This window comes from Rhineura floridana, chromosome 3, assembly GCF_030035675.1.
Source record: "Rhineura floridana isolate rRhiFlo1 chromosome 3, rRhiFlo1.hap2, whole genome shotgun sequence".
Classification (NCBI taxonomy): Eukaryota; Metazoa; Chordata; class Lepidosauria; order Squamata; family Rhineuridae; genus Rhineura; species Rhineura floridana.
In genome coordinates, this window is record NC_084482.1 from 131,693,127 (window position 1) to 131,711,466 (window position 18,340).

General features: G+C 43.9%; 1 protein-coding gene across 1 annotated transcript; it reads left to right on the top strand.

The window, feature by feature from the left end:
- Window positions 1-1,703: 1,703 nt before the first annotated feature.
- Window positions 1,704-17,973, top strand: LOC133378794 (kelch-like protein 3). Its single transcript, XM_061613417.1, has 4 exons — window positions 1,704-1,788; window positions 2,500-2,578; window positions 13,837-14,064; window positions 16,533-17,973. Exons 1-4 carry the CDS (start codon window positions 1,704-1,706, stop codon window positions 17,971-17,973), a joined length of 1,833 nt encoding a protein of 610 aa, XP_061469401.1.
- The last annotated feature ends 367 nt before the right edge of the window (window positions 17,974-18,340 follow it).

The window sequence follows — 18,340 nt, forward strand, 5'->3', positions numbered from 1 at the left end:
CTCCAATATCCATTGTTTACAGCTTGGCAAGCAACCTACCCTCAAGGCCCCCCATTATCCACCGGATGGAGATTTTGTGGCTATTAATACCTCATCCTTGAACTCCACAGCTACATAAAATACACAATGTCCCTTCTTTCAGAACAGGTAGCTGCATAGTTTCCTTCAATTGTAAAAATCTGATCTCCACATGTAAAGGTAAAACTTCCAAAAGTGTTATCTTTGGGAAAGGTACATGTGAAAGAAGAGGTGATTTCACTATCTGCACCTACCAGTTCAGCCAATGGCCTTTAAAATATGCTTTGTTAGTCCCTGATATGCAAATAAAAAATGGGGTTTGTAAAATAGTAGCAGCTCATTGGCTCCTGTCTGTCTGTTTCAAAGCTTACAGTCATAATGGGTGGCCTGGCTATCCTTAGGGATTTAGAGTTGTTCTTGTGCTCTGCATTTCACACCTTTGCCACAATACCCCAAATATCTTGGTTTCACCAAACTGCCAGCAACCAAAAACCGAATGTCAACCCTTCTCCTTATGTGAAACTATCTCACACTATGTGCTGAGACCCATGTTGTGTAGCATTGGGACTACTGTCTTTTGCATTTCCTGCACTGGTTTTTGGGACAGATTCTCCATCAAGACTTGTTCCAGGCCCTGTAATAACCCTAAGTGGCTACCAAGCAACAAATCCCTGTCTCAGGTATAGGCACCATCTTGAAGCCAGTTCTTGATAGCAAAGTAGTTAGATAGACTAGAGACTCTTGTGAGCATCAGTTGGGGATGAAAGGGTTAAGGAGAGACCAGATTTGTGAATCTCTAAATTGGGGGTTGGGAACCTGCAGTCCTCCAGATGTTGTTGGATTCTAACTTCCATAAGTTCCAACCAGCATGGCCAACGGTCGGAAAGGTGGGGAGTTGTAGTCCTGCAGCATCTGAAGGGCCACCAGTTCCACACCCCTGCTGTAATCTTTGAAGCATTCTAGGGTAACATATACACCAATCTCATCATCTTTCACAGAACATTAAAAGTTGCCTTATACTGTTTGTACACCTAGCTCAGTACTGTCTGTTTAGATTGGCAACAGCTCTCTAGAGTTTCAGGCAGGTATCTTACCCATCACCTGCTGCCTAATTTTTTTTAAAAAAAAAATGGAGATGCCGGAGATTAAACCTGGGACCATCTGCATGCAAAGCATGTGCTCTGCCACCAAGCTATGCTGTCTCTGCCCTACTGAGCTACAAGCCAGGGAATTGTTGTCCATTCAAGGGACAGTAAAGAAAGAGAACCATCAGTGAATGCAGTGTCCAGAGAACACTATTCCAAAGTACCATGAGAAGAAACAACAGGATCAATGGTGATCTGAAGAAGAGGGAAAGGATTAGGTAAGGCTTCAAGGTTATTGCCAACATGAATTATCATTGGTCATGTAGTTCAGAAATGCAATGAGACCAGTGAAAATCCTCCAAGTTTCCAATGTATTACATAATAATGGGTCTCAGGAAAGCAGAGCATCTGTGAGAATATATTTGGCCTGATGGTGGTGTGTCCTGGAGCTCCACATTATCAGTATTCTAATTCACATGAGGCTGTAATTAACATCTCATTGCCAATTGTAGGCTCTCTCTTCTTCTCCAGAAATGACTGGTTGATGAGTATCAGAGAAGGAGTCCTTTTTCTGGAGATTCTTGAATCTGTAAATGGATTATGGATACCATAAAGGACCAGGATAGTGGTGGAGAGGATGACATAAGCGTGAGGCCTAATTCTTTGGGATATTACACAACTCAGGGTAAGTTTACTGCAGAACATGGAAACAACAGCTATTCTGAATTTTTTTGTGCGTTATCTTTCCTCTTGCACTGGCTGGTACCCAGTGGCTCACAGGTGGGACAAGACCTACAAATCTGCCCATGGATGCTTTATCCTAATTGAAATATCTAGATGTTCACTTTACCTCAATGATACTTACATCTCTTAACTATTTCTGGGGTCCACAGAAATGTCCTGTTATCTCCATTAAGCTTATTAATTTCTGGTTGTAACTGGAAGCCACATACTTTGGTCATCATGTTGTCATTGTTCTCACAAACTGTGGGGAACATTCTATGTTCTAGAGTGAAGGGGGTGATTTGGAAGTGGTTAAGAGTTGTGGTGCTCGGCACTTAGGCACCCTTGTCCTGCATGTAGATAGATCCATTCAGCTCATGATCATGCTGATGTTACCTTTTTGGCTTTAATCATAGCAGAACAAAGTTGAAGCAGCAAATAGAATCCAGTGAGTTTCAGGCAAGACCATAACATTTCCTGAACCTAACATGCCTGGTGTAACATGCCTACTTTCAAAGCAGGAGCACTGTTAGAAACAGGAGGTCTACATCACCCCTATATTCTCTGTGCTTGTCTTAACACAACCAATTGGACAGGTCTATCTCTTGCTACCCTTGCTGTTTCTGGTCAGGATCTAACACACCAACTTGTTTTTTCCTCCCCATTCTTACAGGTTTAAGAAAGCTCTATGAGGCCCAGCAGCTCTGTGATGCCAGTCTGGTGGCTGAAGGAAGAAATTTCTCTTGTCACAGGTGAGTTCCTTGCTTCTGCTGATCTCCTAACCTGTTAGTTAACATTGCCTTGATGAGCCAGGTCATGTGATTAATAGCCAGTAAGTAGATGATTTGCCTAGGGAAGTGAAGTTATCTAACCAAGTGCAGACTATGCACATCAGCACTGAGAGGCTCTAGTTCTGGGAAAGCAGCACAACCTCTGATGACTGTAATAATCTTTTGTCACAGTGGATCCCACTCAATCAAGGGTTCCCAGCCTAGGGTTCAGGATCCCCATGGGGGCCATGAAGTAATCTGGGGGGGGCACAAACAGTAAAGAAATGTATTATTTATTTATTTATTTTAAAAAAAGTCTTCACTCCCTGGATACTGTCTGCTCTCCACTGCCGCTGCGGATGACACCTCCCCCTTGCTCCAAATGAGAGCTGAGGACTTTTGCTGAAGTGGCAGAGCGTCTTTCAGGCATACTGAGGGCATGTGTCTGCCTATAAAACATGTGGCAGACACCAAAGGAGGCTGAGGGTGGCGTTGCCAGGAAGGGGATTCCTATTGCCGACTCCTGTCTCCTCGCTGCTGATGACGCCCTTGCTCAGACAGAGAGGAGAGGGCTTTTCATGAAACAAAAGAAGCAAGCTTTCAAGGAAGGCTGCTTTCCCCCTTCTTTCCTGGCAGCCAGCCTGCCTGCCTTTGTTGGCTCCTGCTTTGTTGCCACCTCCTTTTCAAAATTATTCTTATTTGTGAAACAGTCCAGATCTCACCTTCAGGACTTGCTCGCCCCCCCATCTCTGAGGCTAAGTGTACGTGCCAGCTCCCCCCTTTCTTCCACCTACACTTCCCCCCCCATCTCTCTCTCTCCAGGATGCTGAGGCAGTTGAGGGCTTCCCCCCTCCCATGTACCTGAATGCATGCATACTTGCAGATGCTTGCAAGAGGGACAGGTGTGTTTGTGTGTGTGCTGATCTGTCTTCTGCACCACTCTTGTTCCCCAAGTTCACGCTAACCAAGTCATCAGTTCTGATGATCACCCCAAAGCCTAAAACCACTAACCCCCTCCGCAGTCTATCTACTCTTTTATCCTCACAATCTAGAATGCTCACCACTATCACTGCTGCTTCTTTTATTATTATTATTATTATTATTATTATTATTATTATTATTATTATTATTATTATTATTATTATTTAAAAGCTCAGCAGGTAGGCTGAGGCTGGGGTCCATATACAGCAGCTGAAATATATTTATTTAATTATTATTGCATTTATATCCCACCTTTCCTCCAAGTTGCTCAAGGTGGTGCACATGGTCCCCCCCTAATTTCAATTTTATTCTTACACCAACCCTGTGAGATAGGTTACGCTGAGAGACTGTCTGACCCAAGGTCACCCAGTGGGCTTCATGGTTGGGTGGGGTTTTGAACATGGATCTTAGTCCAACACTGTAACCCACTGGTGTTGGGAGACAGGACTGTACATCTTCAGACTGGAGGGGAGGGGTATACCAATTTGATTGGACCTTTGCATTAAGAAAACACCTCTCTGTCTGCAGGGAGCTTTTAATGGAAAGGGATGTTTGCAGATGTGATTTTACCACGCACCATTTTTTTCAATTAGCAGAGACTAATATTACAATTACCATGAGGGGGTCATGAATTTTTTTCAGTTTACAAAGGGGGTCCTATACTCATAAAGGTTGGGAAGCACTGCACTAGATCATTCCCCCTAATAATCCAATGACTCAGGTTTTGTGCTAGTCATATGCTTCCAAAAGCTTACATTTCTGATTTATATCTGACTCAAGCAGATTTTTTCTAAATAAATAAACTGGGGGAGGGGAATGGGGGAAGACAGCAGAAATGCCATTGACTGACAGGTTTATACAAATGAAGGTTTATAATTAAGATTTATAGAGGTTTATTTTTAAAAACTATAAAGTGGATAGAAATTTGTTTTCTTCCTTTCACAATACTAGAACTCAGGGGTCATCCAATAGAATTGATTGGCAGGAGATTCAGGACAGACAAAACAAAGTGCTTTTTCACACAACGTGTAATGGATTTATGGATTTCATTGCCATCCAGTGTGGTGATGATCAGCATGTTAGATGGCTTTAAAATGGGATTAAATGGAGGATAAGGTTTCAATGGTCATTGCCATGATAGCTAAATCAAATATTCAGCTTCAGAGGCATTAAATACCTATTCCTGGAGACAACAATTTCCTTCATACCCTAATAATGGATTTCTGGCAGCATCTGAGTAGGGAAGGCCGCTAGATTAGATGGTCCTTATTAGTCTGCTCTTCTTATGTTCTAGCAATAATTTCAAAAATTAAAATATTTGTATTTGCCATCCTCACAACCTTGTAAGGTAGGCCACACTATTATTTCCATTTTAGAGATGGGCCCGGACAACTGAGGCTGGCAGATATTAACTTGCAGAATGAGTCTATAGCAGAGGTGGGGTTTGAACCCATATTTAATTTTTGTCTACCAGATTTTTTTCTTTCCCCAACACCGTGTATCTATAGGCAATCCAAGTATTTTGTGCGGGGGGAATCAACACCTCAAACTATACTAATAAACTTGCATTTATTAACTAGCATTATTAGTGAATACATAACAAGCACCATCTAAGGTGGAGTTAAGCATTTATTTGAGGACTGAGGAATTGGAATGAAGCTTACCACACAAACTGTTAACAGAAAGAATGATAAATACACAGAAGACCAGAAATTACACATAACTGACTATCCACCTTAACCTGACAGAGGCCTAGTCTATTATTACAATTATTATTCATTAAATTTATATGGCAGCCCATCAATAACATTATATAGGGAGCGTACACATTCAGCAGAATGAGGTGGGGGAATCAATGCCAGGCCAAGATATTTTGCTGCCTGAAGCAGGGCCCCTCCCATCTAAAAGCAAAGGCCAATAGTAACACCCCCCCACTAGGCCAATATTTTTTAGTCTTGTTGTGTTACACACACACCGATTGCTGTCTTTATTAATCTTCCCTCATGTTGCCCCCTGAAACTGTTTACTTCACCCTGCTGCATAATTGGGTGGGCTTGGGGGATTATCCTGAGGGAGCAGAGTAAGCTGTGCCACTTCAGGCTGCAGGTAGGAACTGCCATTTTTTAAAATGCTCCAACAATGGGGGGGGGGACTTCCTGCAAGTAAAATTTCATACATTGGGGTGTAGCTTAGAACCCTCCTTGCTGTGCTGATTTTCTATTTGCAGAGAGTTTCCGAAGCAAACTTTCCAAACTGTAATTGGCCACCTGCAATGGTACAGTCCATTCTTCTTGTATAAACTGGGCCTTACAGTGGCCATCACATGGCCTGATACTGGCCTGCTTACTGGCTCCTGCTGCTGCCACTTTTGTTGTTGTTATGGATGAAGGTTATGTGCCTTTAACAACTGGCATTAGGGACAGAAAATCAAGGTAAGAACGGCCTTGCTGACAAGATCCATTTATATCTTGACTATGTTAGACAGCTGCTTACACTAGTGTAACATTGACATAACGTAGCCATGTGGCTTTGCGCTCCCAGTAGGAAAGAAGACAAAACAATACTACTAGAAACAGGAGACAACTGACAGACACTCTCCATGGCAACTTCATCACTACCCACCAATCACAACATTGTGATGCTGCTGCTGCTCCCATGATAACCACACAGGGAGGGCACCAATCAATACAAGGAGATGGCCTCACAATATCACCCTACACAACACAAACACATATACTGCATAATTTGGCAGCCACAAAGACACCACAGCACCCCACACCTTTATAGCATAGCCAGCAGGAGACCAGCAGCTAACACACTCCAGAGGTGCCTTCTGATAGGGGTTTGATAGCCTGCAAATAACCATCATTTTGACAGGAAAACACAAAGGAAAGGAAGGACAGGCACTCCTAATATAACACCACATCAAGCTCCATGGCCCAAGGGCAAGAAACATGCGCAGAAAATCTGTACGTTCCCTGCAAGTATAGTTCAAGCTCTGCTGTGGGAACAGTGTCTAAATTAGGGGGAAAAGAAAGAGAGGGAAGGGAAGGAGTCACCCAAACAAGGAAGAATAGAAGCTACAACAGCAAGTTCACAAAAAAGAACTGTGGGCTCCCTGGTAGCTTAATAGTCGGAAAGAACATTGAGATGATAGTGTTGTGTCCCTCAAAGGGGAGCCTTGAACCAACCACCACAGGACATGACTCATCAGATGGCTGCCTGGCTAGAAGTACTAATGACAAGAGATGCACCCACCCACCCCCAAAAAGTCAAGCAAGTTAGAGTGGAACCTACATCTGCCACATTTCCACAGAGTAATCCCATAACCACATGGCCATATGATGGAGTTCTTGTTAGCACTCAGCGGCCCAGCCCATGTCTCCAACCATAACAAACAAGTCTGAAGTAGCTTTATGAGGAATTGCAGCCTTATGGAACAGCACAGATTTAAAACACATGAAGTTCCAGGTTTGTGCCCTGGATGAACTTTCCCAATACAAAAGGCTGGGAGGAGCCCTCAGCCAGAGGGACACCTAAGACAGTGTAGTGCCATAGCCAGAGGGAGTGGTACATGGACCAATAGTCCCATTGTAACAATTCACTAGTTGTTTTTTGTAAATCGCTTAGAGGTCTTTACCTTCAAGAGTACAGACAGGTATCACGGAATTGCAGAGATGGCGTCAGGAAGGCTAAAGCTGAGAATGAGCTGAGGTTAGTGAGAGATGTTAAAAGCAACAAAAAAGTTTTCTTCAGGTACATCCATAGTAAAAGACAGAGAAAAGAAATGGTGGCACAGCTACTCAATGAAGATGGCAAAATAATAACAGATGACAAAGAAAAGGCAGAAGTGCTCAATTCTGACTTTGGCTCAGTTGTCTCCCAAAAAAGGGTCTATGACCCTCCCAGGAAACATAAGGTGGAAGGGGCAGGATTGGAGCTTGAGACTGATAGACAAACGGTCAAGGAATACCTTATAATTTTGAACAAGTTCACATCGGCAGGGCCTGATAAACTGCATCCTAGAGTACTGAAGGAACTGGCTGAAGAACTCTCAGAACCGCTGTCTATTATCTTTGCAAAATCGTGGAGGACTGGTGAAGTGCTGGATGACTGGAGGAAAGCTAATGTTGTCTCTATCTTCAAAAAGAGCAAAAAGGAGGAACCGGGGAACTACAGACCAGTCAGCCTAACATCAATCCCTGGAAAAATCTGGAGCAGATTATAAAGCAGTCAATCTGTAAGCATCTTGAAAACAATGCAGTGATTACTAGAAGCCAACATGGATTTATGAAGAACAAATCCTGCCAAACTAATCTTACCTCGTTTTTTGAGCGGGTAACCTCCCTTGTAGACCGTGGGAATGCTGTACACATAATATATCTCGACTTCAGCAAAGCTTTTGACAAAGTGCCTCATGTGATATTCTGATTAGCAACCTAGCTAAATGTGGGCTGGATGGAACAACTATCAGGTGGATCCACAATTGGCTCCATAATCGTACCCAAAGATTGCTTATCAATGGCTCCTTCTCAAACTGGGCAGAAGTAACGAGTGGGGTACTGCAGGTTTGTTCCTGGGCCCAGTGCTCTTCAATATTTTTATTAACAACTTGGATGAGGAGATACAGAGCATGCTTATCAAATTTGCAGATGATACAAAATTGGGGGGCATACCTAATACCGTGGAAGACAGAAACAAAATTCAAACGGATCTTGATAGGCTGGAGCATTGGGCTGAAAACAACAGAATGAAATTCAACAAGGATAAATGCAAAGTTCTACACCTAGGAAAAAGAAACCAAATGCACAGTTATAAGATGGGGGATACTTGGCTCAGCAATATGACATGTGAGAAGGATCTTGGAATTATTGTTGATCACAAGCTGAATATGATGTGTGATGTGGCTGCAAAAAAGGCAAATGCTGTTTTAGGCTTCATTAACATAAGTATAGTTTGCAAATCACATGGCGTACTAGTTCCCCTCTATTCAGCACTGGTTATGCCTCACCTTAGATCCTCCGTGGCGCAGAGTGGTAAGCGGTGGTAACGCAGCTGAAGTTCTGCTCACGGCCGGAGTTCGATTCCAACGAAAGGAGGAAGTCGAATCTCTGGTAAAAGGGGTCGAGGTCTACTCAGCCTTCCATCCATCCGTGGTCAGTAAAATGAGTACCCGGCATATGCTGAGGGGTAAAGAAAGGCCGGGGACGGAACTGGCAATCCCACCCCATACATATGGTCTGCCTAGTAAACGTCGCAAGACGTTACCCTAAGAGTCAGAAACGACTCGCACTACAAGTGCGGGGACACCTTTACCTTTTTTTTTAGGCCTCACTTGAGTACTGCATCCAGTTCTGGTCTCCGCACTTCAAGAAGGATGCAGACAAACTGGAACAGGTTCAGAGGAGGACAACAAGGATGATCAGGGGACTGGAAACAAAACCCTATGAGGAGAGACTGAAAGAACTGGGCATATTTAGCCTGGAGAAGAGAAGAATGAGGGGAGATATGATAGCACTCTTCAAATACATGAAAGGTTGTCACACAGAGGAAGGCCGGGATCTCTTCTCAATCATTCCAGAGTGCAGGACATGGAATAATGGGCTCAAGTTTCAGGAAGCCAGATTTCAACTGGACATCAGGAAAAACTTCCTGTTAGAGCCATACAACAATGGAACCAATTACCTAGAGAGGTAGTGGGCTCTCCGACCCTGGAGGCATTCAAGAAGCAGCTGGACAGCCATCTGTGGGGAATGCTTTGATTTGGAATCCTGCATTGAGCAGGGGGTTGGACTTGATGGCCTTATAGGCCCCTTCCAACTATACTATTCTATGATTCTAAGTGGTATATAAATTTTGTTAAATAAATACATAGCTTGCACATGGCTCAGGATTCTTGTCATTTAACCCAACTCCCTTCATCCTATCCAGTCACACCTTCCCCATGATCATTTGTTTCATTTCCAGTTCCATCTCCTCCACTTTATGCAGCCTCATGGCATGGCAACCAAGCATGTTGTGAACTGTTAGGAGCCTGCCCCCCTTAACTTTATTGATGTACAAGTAGCCAATAGGCAAAAATGTCATTATGTTCTCTGGACATGAAGCCAGAGTGATGTAGCACTATATTGTCTGCCCTGTATGCTGAGGGGTGTAATCTCTTGCTGGAGTTGATATACCACTGGTAGTGTGCCTTGACTGGTTGCAGAGTTGGCTGGAATCCTATATTTTGTTGCAGTTGTGGGGGCAGAGCAAGGAGAGGTGGGGGAAAGAGGCATTTTGAGCTCCCCATTGACACCAATGGGAGTGTTTTAATGTTCATTACCTCTTTTACAGGCAAAATATAATGATGTCATAGGGAGAGGGATTCAGATCTGAACAAGCATAGGATTCCAACAACATCCTGCTATGGCAGTGTGGATCCCCAATGTGTCCACTGGCACTAAGGCAATCTTGACCTCATCCAGCAGGTGCAACTCAAGGATAGGATTGCTTCTCTTAGCTCTGCATTCTTTTTCCAACAGTGGCCAGCCAGGTGCACGCCTCTGGATGCTCGCATGCAAGGCCTCAAGGCAATAGCCTCCCCGTGCTGCATGTCTCCAGCAGCTGACACCATTGAGGCCTTTTCCAGCATGGAGGTTTTCTGCCTTGTGCCACTGTAAGAACCAGGGTACCTCTATCTCTGCAAAAACCCAACCAATTTGGTCTGTAGAGAATTATAGTGCATATAAAGTGAAGCCTGCATCATAACCATCCTCCATTTCAAACCTTTCTGGCTGCTTCTGTTTGTCTGTTGGCATTGTCCTCCCCCCCCCCGCCACCCCCAGGAAACTTGCTATAGGAATGAAAGCACAAAGGGCAAATCGATTGATCACAGCAGTAGTACACGGGAGAAGATGAATATTCCCAATTTCCTCCAAGCAAGGGATAAATGAAATAGTGAACATGAGTGTTCTTGAGTATCTTTAGAATTCTTCCATCCTGAGTGGAAGATATATTCCTGTTTGGAGGGATCACGTAACCTCAGAAGTTTTGAATTTTTATTCACTAATAGGCAAAAAACCTTGCGGTTTACCTATAGCCAACAGATATTTCTATCAAACTTTAAAAAGCATGGAAATTGGGCAGCTATATTGAATGCATCAGGGGAGCAGGAGACCTGACCTCCTCTCTGAGATATTGTACTGCCCTACAAATTTGTCAAAATGCAAACACAATTTGGGTTCATCTTTCACAGTCCAATCCACTTGCTGTGTAGCTTGGAAGAATTTGGTAACATGTGCCTCTGAGCATATGGTGAGTAGTGGCAACACCTGCCATCTCCAAAGATGGAGAATTACACTTTTGTATGTTTGTGGATGTTCTTATTTTGCTTCTTTTCTGTGTTAATATTGTTTCTACAGAGAATCTAACCTAGAAAATTATATTTCTCTCATTATTCATCGTAGCAATCTGTGTCAAATTTATTTTTATTAGTTTCAAAGCCTTTTTATTGGTCGATGTCACATGATGGTGAAGATAGCCTTTTTTGTTTCAAACTAGAGGTTATGGTCTGTTTCTATTTTGGGTGCATTAACAGTTGAATCTGAAAATGCAGTTTGATGTAAAATCAGATGGATCACAATATGTTGCTATTTAAGCAATGACTTTAGCTGTTGGAAAAAAACAAACTTGGCCTGCCCAAGATGCATGTTTTCAGCCTGCTATGCTTAAACTACTCCACTTAAGGAAGGTGGACATGGTCAATTAAAAACATAGAGCACATCTAGAATTTTGCTAAAATATATTTCACCTCATCTTGTGCAAACTGAGACACTCCTCATGTTGGTTGGAAACTATTTTGCAGAACGGTCAGTGCCATTATTCCAAAAAAAAAATTGGAGCTTTTTTTTAGTGCTGCAAAGTTTTGCTGCACTTCACGTAGTCACAAAACAGAAGCAAAAATGATTTACTATAGGAAACTTTACTAAAATTGCGAAGTAAATAAAACATTTAAAGTGACTATCTGAACGATATCAACTGTTTTAGTATAGCTGCTTCCTCCCTGCTAAAACAAGATCAGCACAGCACGTCTTGTTTCTGTTATTTGGGCTGACCGCAGGTGTTGCCACCCCTCACCATATGCTCAGAGGCACATGTTAGCAAATTATTCCAAGCTACACAGCAAGTGGATTGGACTGTGAAAGACCAACCCAAATTATCTTCACATTTTTACAAATGTGTAGGATAGTACAATATCTCAGTGAGGAGGTCAGGTCTCCTGCTCCCCTGATGCATTCAATATAGCTGTCCAATTTCCCTGTTTTTTAAAGCTTGATAGAAACATCTGTTGGCTATAGGTACGTTCTTAAACTGCAAGGTTTTTTGCCCATTAGTGAATTTCCCTGCTTTTTAGTCCGGGAGGTAAGCAATGGGATCCTGTGCAAGTTTGCTGAGAATGGATTGATCATTTGCATGCTTATAGAGTTCAGTGCGGTTTACTTCCCTGCAATCATGCTTAGGATAGGTGAAACTGACCACAGGGGATGGGGAGGGGAGGAGGAGGAGGGGAGCAGGCAGGAGGGGGAGGATTGATCATTTGCATGTTTATTGAGTTCAGTGGGATTTACTCCCATGCAATCATGCTTAGGATAGGTAAAACTGACCATGGGAAGGGAAGCCTGGAGTGGGCAGGGGAGGAGGAAGAAGGAAGAGGGGAGGAGAGGAAGGAGGAAGGAAGAGGAGAGGGGAAGGAGGGGAACGGCAGGTCTGATCATTTGCATGCTTATTGAGTTCAATGGGATTTACTCCCGTGCAATCATGCTTGAAAATGAAATGGATTGCCATCAAGTCCATTCTGACATATGGCGACCCTATGAATAGAGTTTTAATGGTAAGCGGTATTCAGAGGTGGTTTACCATTGCCTTCCTCTGAGGCTGAGAGGCAGTGACTGGCCCAAGGTCACCCAGTGAGCTTCATGGCTGTGTGGGGATTTGAACCCTGGCCTCCCAGGTCATAGTCCTAGGATAGGTAAAACTGCACATGGGGAAAGAGGAGGGGAGGGGAAGGAGGGGGATTGGAGGAGAAGGATGGGATTGGAAGGGGATGAGGGAGAGGAAGGGAGGGGTGAAGGAAGGGAGAGGGAAGGGGCAAGAGAGAGGGGTAGGAGGGGAGGTTTGATCATTTGCATGCATTTTTACTTCAGTGGGATTTACTCCTGTGCAATCAAGCTTAGGATAGGTGAAACTGACCTGGAGGAGGGGCGGGGGAGGAAGAGGCAGGATGGGGAGGGGAGGAGGTTGGGTGGGTGGCACTGGGCAGAGGGGAAGCCCCTTTCCTTTCCAAAAGGAAAACATTGTGAACAGTATCATTCTTTATCAGGGTTTCCACCACCTTTTTAATCTACAGCAGGCACATAGCCTCCCACCCAAATTTAAACCAAAGCTGTCCCTGGCCACATCCACAGCAGACCTTTATTCCACTTTAGACAGTCATGGCTTCTCCCAAAGAATCCTGGGAAGTGTAGTTGGTGAAGTGTGCTAAGAGCAGAGCAGCTGACCGTTAAACCAGTCTGGCCACTGGAGCTCTGTCAGGGGAATAGGAGTCTCCTCTCAGTACCCTTCACAAACTACCCAGGATTCTCTGGGGGAAGCCAGGACTGTCTCACATGAAATCAAAGTCCAGTGTGGGTGTGGCCCCCTGATTATCCAAGCCCAGCAGTTGTGAGTCTGGCTTTCAGAACACTGACAGTTGTTTCTTACTGAGCATGCCCAACATTATTGAGTTCAAGCCAAAATTTCTTAAATTAATTAAAAATCAGCCAGGCATTTTTTAACTTTTAAACTGCAGAAGATGAAGGTCAGAGTATGGGGAAGGTCAGTAATAGGATTACTGGTACTCTGTGAACATAGCTGATTTTTAATGAATTTCAACATATAATGAGAACTCTGACAGAAAAAAAGTCCAAAAGGGGCTTGGGTTTCCCCCCCTCTTTTTTGACTTTGAACTCTCAATTCTCTCTGACTGTTTTGTGTATCGCCATGAAAATTTAGAGGGCTGTTAAGGAAGCAGTTCTGATTTGAGGACTATAAGTTTTGTAAGGTTTTGTTTTGAAATGAGCTTATGGGAAGTATCAGAATGGAATAGGGGGTATTTTCAATTCAACATTGTGGAATGTGAAAAATGCATGCTGGCTATAGTATATAGTCACTCTTGTGGCTGTATAACAGGAGGTCACATTCTTGTTCTGACATAGTCAATTTGCTGCCTCTCTTTGTAGGGCATTGCTGGCCTCATTCAGCCCTTACTTCTGTGCCATGTTCACCAGGCCCTTTAGAGAATGCTGGGAAAGGCAAGTTGTATTCGAAGAGATGGCCTCTTCTGTTCTACAAAGAATTCTAGATTATCTCTATACAGGAGAGCTGTTGCTTACACCGGAGACTGCTCAGGATCTCTTCACAGCTGCTAACAGGCTTGTCATCTGCCCACTGCAGGAGATTATTGGCAGGTAAAAACAGGACTGGCTAAATTGAATCCTGTTTTGGAACTGGGATGAGGGCTCTTTGGGTAGGTGGATGAAATCCTTAAGAGATAAGAAGGCAGGAGCTAGAGTAGAGCTGAAATCCCTCAGAAGTCTTTTTTTTTCTGAGAAAATATCTGAGGTTTCCCTTTTTCTTCTAGAAAATGAAGCCACTTTGCAGAATTTTCTCTGAACATATTCCAACATTTATTTATTTATTTTGCAGCAGCCGTTTTTATCCCTTGTCTGTCTGCACACAAACACAAACAATGCCCTGGAGTGACTCTAGGCCCAGAGCATTGTCAAGGATGAAAACTAGTGCCCAGCACAGTTGCTACTACTACTGTTTCTTGCAGCGGGGGGGGGAATCCCTTAGGAAAAAAGAAGAAAGAGGCTGTGAGCTCCACCCCGAAGAAACTGTTGGAGAATTTCTCCTCCCTCCAGGGAAATTTTGTGAAATGGTTCCCAGTGCCACCCCTTGGTCCAATCTCTCTACCCACAAATAGGATGGAGAATTTTGACATGCCATTTGCACACAGATCTAGCATGAACACCATATCTCTGCAGGAGAAACAATGTTCCTATAGAATAGGGGTGGAGCACCTCCAGCCTCCAAATCAGTCATGCCCCCCGGTGGGTTCCATTTAGCCCCTAAGTCCTTTTCCCCCAAACCACACTCACCAGTGATGTCAGCTGATGGGTAAGAGGGTAGGGTTTGATCCTGCCTTGGTTGTGCGATCCTGTTTCCAGCAGGAATGGCTCACCAGCTGAGCAGGGAATTAAAGCCCTTTACAAAAGTGCCCTTTGAGGCAGGTTGCACACGAGAACTCCTTCAAAAAGGGTTTTACCAAGGCTTTAAGCCAGCTCCAGTGCTCCTGTTTGCTTTTCCAAGTCTCCCTGTATTTCTTTTCTTTCTCTGCAATTGGGGGCTTTAAAGGGGAGAGAGAGACGTGGAAGAGACTTTTCCAAGTCTTCCCCCTCCCACTTTAAGTCCCCAATCCCAGAGATTTAAGGGAAGCGCAAGGGATTTGGGGATATGGGTGCCCCCACCTGTTGGTCAATCAGTTGATGTAGTAATGACATCATGTGATTGACAGGTGGACAACCTTGTCCACCTGTCAAATTTGTCCTGTGGAGCCAAAAAGGTTCCCCACTTCCACTGTAGAATGGATTTTTTAAAGCATTTATTCAAGAAGTCATATATTGACTGGGGCAGCAAAGAGAAGCAAGATTCAGCACATCTGTTCAAATCTAGCTCCAGTATCTGGGAAATCAAAGTTGTCTGTGTTTATTTTCCTTGCATGTCTAAAGTGAGTTTGAGTTTTAATTCTTTAATATGACAGACTTTTGCACCTTGACCTTTGCCTAATTCGTCAAAGAGATAAAGGATTATGTTCACTTGGGCCTCAGAATACAGACATATTAGCTGGCAAAGCCAAAAAAGAATGGAAAATTTACTGGTTCACATACTACTTTCTAAATTCTGGGGATTTACAAAGGACATCAGTCTTCAAAAATTCCATCACATTATCCCCTAACCAAAATTAAATTAATTTAAAGATAATAATTGGTGAACTCCAGCTGTCCCGTAGCAGTTTACTAGCAGCTGAGTGCCTTGTTATAACGTACAACTAGGACCTCAATGGCAAGTAAACTGCTATGGGACAGTTGGAGTACCACAATTATTGTCTTTAAATTAATTTCATTTTGTAACTGAGGAAATTTTTCCTAGATGAAAGTGAGAGACCACAAAAAATGAAAGATGGATGCATGAAGAGCTTTCCTATTGCCTCTACACCTACCTTCACAATAGAAACGTGTTATTTAACATGGAAGGACTTCTTCCTAGCTCCAGACCAATTCTCATAATTACTATTGCAAATTTCATTCTCTTTTGGGCCTGTCATTCATCCATATCACCACCTCAGTTCCTCTGTCTATCCCATTGTACCATTCATTCTAATGTCCAGCATTTTCCTTACTGTGGCTTGTTTCAGCTTTCTTCTACCCTTTTCCAACTCCAAAGTCCTGATCTCCTACCCTCCAATGCAGAGCTTGGAAAAGTTACTTTTTTGAACTACAGCTCCCATCAGCCTAATCCAGTGGCCATGTTGCCTAGGGCTGATGGGAGTTGTAGTTCAAAAAAGTAACTTTTCCAAGCTCTACTCCAATGTCCCTTTCCAAAGATGCAACAAAGAATCCTTGCTCCATTTCAACCATCTTGCTTTTTAGTGGGTTGTCCGTAAAGATAAAAAGAATATGTTTTCAAACACTTCGGCAAACTCATTTTCATAATACAAGTTTGGATCTCTAGTGGTGGGATAACAGGTCAGAATGCCAGTGGGCAGGTCAAGCCCTTCCCTGCTAAGCATCAAGACTGTTTCCTTCACCCCCTGGAGAGTGAGTTTCCCCAGCAGTTCCCCACTGATGCATACTGAATTTCTTTCTCTCACTAGATTCCTTGCTGACAGCATTTCAATGGACAACTGCCTTGGGATTTATGCTTTGGCATATGCTCACAACCACCAAGCTTTGCTCCATGTGGCCACACGCCACATCACTGTGAACTTTGGGCCTCTTTCTGAACTCAAGGCCTTTTCAGGCCTGGATCTCAGTACAGTGATCAGCATTATCTCCTCAGATAAACTTTTGGTGTCTTCTGAATTGACTGTCTACCATGCTGTGCAGCGCTGGGTGAGATCTCAAGCAGCTGAGCATCTCTCATTGACCAAGAAACTGATGAGACAAGTCCGCCTCCCCCTTCTTACTTCTGAGGAGATCACAGTAGTCCAGAAGGACATCATTGAAGAATATAGGCATGCTCATCTGCAGTGGGAGCAGCTGGATGGAGAGGCAAGATTGCTGAAGAGTGGGGGTCTCAGGCAAGGCATGTATGATGACTGGATTGTGAGCTTGGGCCTCTTTGTAAGTAACATGCAAGGAGGTGTAGTTGAACGCCTGAAAACTCACTTCCTGGGGTTCAACCTACAGACAGAAAGTTGGGAGGAGATACCACCCTTGATGTATCTTGATTCCTCTGGCTTCTTGTCTGTGGGACACAAGCTTTATGTTTCTGGAGGACAAAGGCTTAACGGCTCTGTCTTAGGCAATCTGCATGAGTTTGATGCTCTTACCGGCCAGTGGATACAGCTGCCTTCCATGTCCGTATCCCGGCGAGAACATGGCTTTCTAGCATGTAAGCAGAAACTGTATGCTTTGGGGGGGCGGAGTGGCCGAAGTGTGCTTGATTCTGCAGAAAACTTTGACCTAGTACAGAAGTCCTGGTCTCCCATTGCCAATCTGCCATTTGCAGTGAGTCATTTTGCCTCTGCCACACTGAAGAACAAGCTCTACCTAATTGGAGGATTCTCTCATACAAGGTCAAGTGGTCTTGCTCACAGGGGTATTCTGATTTATAATACAAGCTCAAATGTGTGGAATCAGGTGCCTCTGGCTTTTCAGTGTTACAAATCAACAGCTGTGACCATGGACAATGGGATCTTCGTCATTGGCGGACTTGTTGAAGAGAGCAGCCGGCGTGAGACACCTGGTACCGTAATCAGGGCTCTGATCTCTGGCACCCATAAGTGTTTTTTCCTCAGCAAGGATGGCACTATAAGCCAGGATGTTGCCATTCCAGAACTTCCTATACTGGTATTACCACCTTGTGCAGTGCAGTGGCAGAGAAGAATCCACGTGCTGGTAGGGAATACAATATACCAGTGGAAGCCTGGAGAGTCAAGCTGGACTAGGAGTCGAAAAACTGCTCCCAACACAAGGGTGACATTCTTAACTGTAGTTAACGGAGTGACACTGAGGGTCCCCAAAAAACCCCTGCAACCCCTTTTACGAGAAGCCTCCACAGCCTTGACAGCAGTTTGGGTGGCTGATAATTAGCAGCCTATTGATGCTTTGCAGACCCAGCTAACTTTTGCCTTGAATGTAGGATTCCATCAGACATCAGAAGCTCCTCATCAGTACTGATGCCTTGAGGAACAGAATACAGCCATGTGGGTTCCTCCTTATTGTACTTGAGACATGGTGCCTATGGCTCAGGCAAGCAGCCTGGCTGCTCAATAAACCCTATTCCTGCTTCCAGTTTATTTTACTTATCACAGAACTGTTCTGAGTACCATGTACTATGAGAAAAAGATATGAGGCTTATGGCATCAAAGAACCCTCCTATTTTGGGGTGGGGGGAGGATTTCCTGTCTTTCATTTGTTTACTTTCTTTCAGATTTCAAGGCCGAGACTAAGTCTGGGC